Below are 5,206 nucleotides of genomic sequence, written 5' to 3'. Positions count from 1 at the left end.
TTCCAAAATAATTAAGTCTATAGAAGAAAATAAAGAATTTATTGTTTAAAAATAAAAATAAAAATCTCAAATTATTATTCTTCATTATTAAAATAACACTATAAAATTCTTGAAATTCTTATTCTTCATTTTTACAGAATAATTTTATTTATTTATTTTTCGTTATGTTTTATACAATATTATTTATATTTTCATTTATGAAATGATCACTAAATTTATTTGGATTGATTTTTTAAATTATATTCAAATTATCATGTTATAATAATATATTACTTCTTAATAAATAATTTATAATGTAATGGGAATCATCATTAGGTGATCTGCAACTTGGCCAAACTTGTTATTATATGTTATTTATTTAAAAGTAAATCAAAAAATATTAAATAATATTAAATTTTAACATATAATTTAAAAAATCAATCAAAATAAATTTAAAATCATTTCATAAATTAAAATATAGAATAATAGTGAATAAAACAGAATATAAAATAAAGAAATTATTGTGTAAAAATGAAGAATAATAATTTTAAGAATTTTATTTTGTGATACTCTAATAATAAGAATAAGAATTTTGAGAATTTTATTTTTTATTTTTACACAATAAATTTATTATTTTATTTTATACACTTAAATATTTTGAAATGAACTAATATTAAGAATTTGAATAAATAAAAAGTTTTTTTTACAACAAATAAATAAAAATTAACTAATTACTAAATAATTCAATTTAATTAAATTAGGGTTAAGAGTACTTATAGATTAAAAGATGGAAGGAGGGGTATCTTTGAACGAACCAAAAACAAAGGGTAAAGATATTTTTAGACCAAAAGATAGAAGGAGGGTATTTTTGAGTCATTTCCAATAGGTTAAAGATATTCTTGCCCCTTTTCCCATAAAATTATATTTCTTCATATTTTATTTGTGATTGCAATATATTTTCTATTACTTTCAAATTGTTGCAAACACCATCTAGGAAACTTGTTTTGAGCTTTTAGAGCAGTAAATTGTTTTTGATATTTTAAACGCGTATATATAGAGAGAGAATTTGATCGAATTCATTGTTTACTTTTTTATTTAATATACATAAAATATACATTAATTATAGTGAGCTATTTAAATTAAATTTTCTGGAAAAGTTGTGGTGTTGCAGATTTCCAATCCAATTCTAAAATGTGTAATGCTCAGTAGTCAGTTTACGGTAGATTAGTGCTAAAACTTTTCTAAGAATTTATACGCTGACCTTGTAATTAATCTTTGACTTACTAATAATTTGACTCATACTCCCCTGTCTCAATTTATGTGACTGTTGTTCCTTTTTAGTCAGTCCCAAAAAGAACAACACATTTCTATATTAAGTAATAATTTAACTATAAAATGTGTTTTACTCTTAATGAAATGATTTACAGTCATACAAATTTCTATCATTTATTTTGGACCACAAGTTTTAAAAATCTTCCTTTCAATCTTAAATTTCGTGCCGAGTCAAACTATATCACATAAAATGTGACGGAGAATAAGAACTATGCAAGTATGCATTATAAGTTGCAACTTGCAAGACTTTTGAAAAGTCAAATTAATGTAACTTTTTTTTTTTATGGTTATTGGTGTGTTGGTCAAAAAGGGGTTAAATCCATCATTTTGTGCGATAATAACGGAAAACATTGGTTTTGAAGTTGGAAGTTGGAACGGATCAAAAATTACGAGAATCTGAGAAAATAGATGTATTATGACTATTTCATCTTATGGTGGATTGATGTAATAATGACATCGATTAAAAAGGATAGTTTGGTAGAGTGTATATAAATAATGTAAATAAAGTGTATTAATAATGTTTATATTAGTTATATATATATTATTTCTTATGTATTGTTTGGTTTGGTGTATTAAAATAACATATACTGTACAAAAATATTCTTCACAATTATTGTGAAAAATATGTAAAAGGGATTTTGAGGGGTAATTGTGTCTTTAAAATTAATGCTAATGCATACATTAAATCCCTTTGCATTACTAATACCTATATGGTATTTCTAATATACAATAGAGTGTTTAGTTTTATGAAAAAGTGCACCAAACAAGGTATTACTAATACATAGAGCTAGCTAATGCATGCATTAATTTTGCTAAAACACTCAATGACCCCTAAATGTTTGAATAGATCGTTTATTTCAATAACGTAATTTTCATGACTGTTACCTTATTTTAATTGTCCTTTTAGCTCTTAAAAATTGTTCCAAAATAACTATCACTTCAAAATTTTAAAATTAAAGTTGACAAATATATATATGATAAATTTTGATTATGGTAAATATAGAAATATAGTAAGATCGATCTCTTCATAACATCACATCACATCGAATGACAACCCTAAAATTGTGATAATACAAGTCAAATTGAAGGTTGAGAACTATTACTACTGGTCTAGGTCTATGAGGAAGATCTTATGGGGAGAGGAAGAAACTTGGTTTTGTTGATGGAACCAAACCAAGACCGGAGTCTATAATATAATGTTTTTAATATACAACCAACTTTAGTTTAAGGAAAATGACCATACTTTTTTCTGTATATATAGTCCATATATTCACTCATCATTTCCATCAATTCAACTTAATTCTCTTCTTCATTAGCAAATTAAACTTGCCATTTTCATTGAGCTGATAATATATACTAATGGCTTTTGCTTATAATGCACAAGCATTTCCCTTACTTGCATTATTGTTCTCATCCATGTTTGCCATTGGTCTAGCCAATTATGACTTCAATTGGGGCTCTAGAACATGGAACAAAACCAATTTCCCTTATACTCATCCATCAAATGTTACTCACACCTCCAATAGATTCATCGTTGGAGGTTCGGAAAATTGGCATTATGGCTTCAACTACATGGATTGGGCTCGAAACAACACTCCTTTCTTTGTTAATGACACCTTAGGTATATATATCTCTCTCCTATATACTTTATCGTTTCTTTTACATAATAAATTCAAAGGTGGAGTTGAAGGGCTTCAATTGAATCTCTTACGTTAAATAAAATATTATATAGTATGCATGTATAGGTCATTTTTTGAACTTTACTCTATGCATGCATTGTTATATATATGCACACATACTAACTTTAGGTTCTGAATTTGCTTTTATTTGTGGCATGTAGTGTTCAAGTATGATCCACCAAATGCAAATGGTACCGGATTTCCACATAGTGTTTACTTATTCTCAAACTATTGGAGCTTTATTAAGTGCGACTTTAGAAAGGCTAAAAGAATAGCGGATCCAAGTGAGGGTGCAGGGGAAGGATTTGAATTTGTGTTGAAGAAAATGCAGACTTACTATTTTGGTTGTGGAGAACACAAAGGCATCCATTGCAAGACTGGAAACATGAAGTTTGCTGTGATGCCTCTCAAACATTGGCGTTTTTGAATTATCAAAAGGGCAGCATGTTGTGTCGTGCCTTGGAATTTGTGTTGTGTTTTGCTTGAATAAACTTAAGATGACTTTAATTAGCATATTTTTCATTCAACTAAAAGTAGTATTCAAGAGTTTTTAATTAAATTTGAGATAGATTTAATATAATGGTGGAACTTATTTGTCTTGGTGAAAGGTCTACTTCTACACATATCGTACTTGTGAGTTACCTATGATGAAAATTTAAGCTATATACCTGCCTTGCCTACCTGTTGGAAACTCAACAAAAAATTCTTCAACTAAGAACAAGGACATAATTATATGGGAAAAGGGTCTGAAAAGTACTCCAACGTTGGCCGAAATTGTTGTTACGATATCAAACTTTATGGAGGACCTTTTTTCCCCTGCACTATTTAATAGTATATTTTAAAGGTATATATGTGCACACGTGGACACATTACTATTTAAAATGATGCAATATTTATTATGTCCACGTAGACATATATATACCTTTAAAATACACTATTAAATAGTATAGGGGGGTAAAAGGTCCTTTCCAAAGTTTGGTATCGTAACAGCAATTTCGACCAAAGTTATAGTATTTTTCAGATCATTTTTCCTAATTATATGTAGAACAGTAACTAAATTAAATAATATGTGGGCAGTCGAGGGCACCACTAGCTAGGGTCGAATAATTTAGTGTGTTGAAACTCGTATATCTTCGATTTGATGGGTAACGAGCGCTCTAGCTCTTTATATAGATTGAGAAAAAAGCTCCAAGATATCTAACCTAAATTTCAGAGAAGGTATTAACGTAATTCGCGATAACCTTTGCCAATTTTTGTTGTCCAACTTGCTTAATGTCAAAACTCACATATGACCATTGAGAGAGCGAGGAAGAGCGATTCAATGATTTTGTTGGGTTTTTTGAACTCATAATTATTGTTTGCATTTGAAGATTAATAGTTTGTTTGGTTAAGCTTTTGCAAGGTCAAAATTGCTTCTTCTTTTTTACTTTTCTGTATTTATTTTTAAAAAGAGATAAGGCATGAGTATCTCTCTCAACTATAGTGAAATCTCAATAACATACCTTAACTATACATGGGTCCTACTACACCCCCTCCCCCAATTATTTCAAAGTGTAATAAACACATCCTTCAATATAGAGGCGGCATAAAGAATGTGTTTACTCTCTTGGAGGCATGTGAGAGACGAAAAAGAAGTTAAATTTGATTAGTATGAACATATGTTTGTTTTTAATTGGACATTTTTATAATTTATTACTCTCCCTCTGTCCCAATTTATATGACTTAATTTTCTTTATAGTCAGTCCCAAAAAGAATGACATATTTTAATATTAAGTAACAATTTAACTTTAAAATGTCAATTTTACCCTTAATGAAATGATTTATAACCACACAAATTTCTATCATTCATTTTAGATTACAAGTTTTAAAAGTCTTCCTTTCTTTTTTAAACTCTGTGCCGAATCAAACTACCTCATATAAAATAGGACAGAGGGAGTAATTAATTAACAATAAAACTTAGGGGAAATGCATAAGTACCCCTTCCCCCCCCCCCCTCCAAACCTATGCCCGAAATCCCAGAGACACACTTATACTATACTAAGGTCTTATTACCCCCCCCCCAAAGTTATTTGATAAATAATTTTCTACCCCTTTTAGGCCTACGTGGCACTATCTTCCGGGCCCATCGCGTGTTGACAATTTTTTCAAGGATAGTGTCACGTAAGCCGAAAAGGGGTAGAAAATTAATTAAAAAATAAGTTCGGGGGGGGGGGGGG

At 28.9% G+C, this 5,206-nt stretch overlaps 1 protein-coding gene across 1 annotated transcript; it reads left to right on the top strand.

Moving 5' to 3' along the window:
* Positions 1 to 2,619: 2,619 nt before the first annotated feature.
* LOC107061003 (uncharacterized) lies at positions 2,620 to 3,463 on the top strand. Its single transcript, XM_015309654.1, has 2 exons — positions 2,620 to 2,932; positions 3,152 to 3,463. Exons 1-2 carry the CDS (start codon positions 2,671 to 2,673, stop codon positions 3,415 to 3,417), a joined length of 528 nt encoding a protein of 175 aa, XP_015165140.1. The 5' UTR covers positions 2,620 to 2,670; the 3' UTR covers positions 3,418 to 3,463.
* Positions 3,464 to 5,206: the final 1,743 nt, after the last annotated feature.

The sequence above is a fragment of the Solanum tuberosum genome, unplaced genomic scaffold (assembly GCF_000226075.1).
Source record: "Solanum tuberosum cultivar DM 1-3 516 R44 unplaced genomic scaffold, SolTub_3.0 scf00112, whole genome shotgun sequence".
In the NCBI taxonomy this organism is placed as follows: domain Eukaryota; kingdom Viridiplantae; phylum Streptophyta; class Magnoliopsida; order Solanales; family Solanaceae; genus Solanum; species Solanum tuberosum.
This window is presented reverse-complemented; position numbering and strand designations above follow the sequence as displayed.

Coding starts and splice junctions, on each gene's coding strand:
- LOC107061003 (XM_015309654.1), top strand. CDS start 2,671: ATGGCTTTTGCTTATAATGCACAAGCATTTCCCTTACTTGCATTATTG. Junction 2,933..3,151: donor CTTTGTTAATGACACCTTAG/GTATATATATCT, acceptor TGTGGCATGTAG/TGTTCAAGTATGATCCACCA.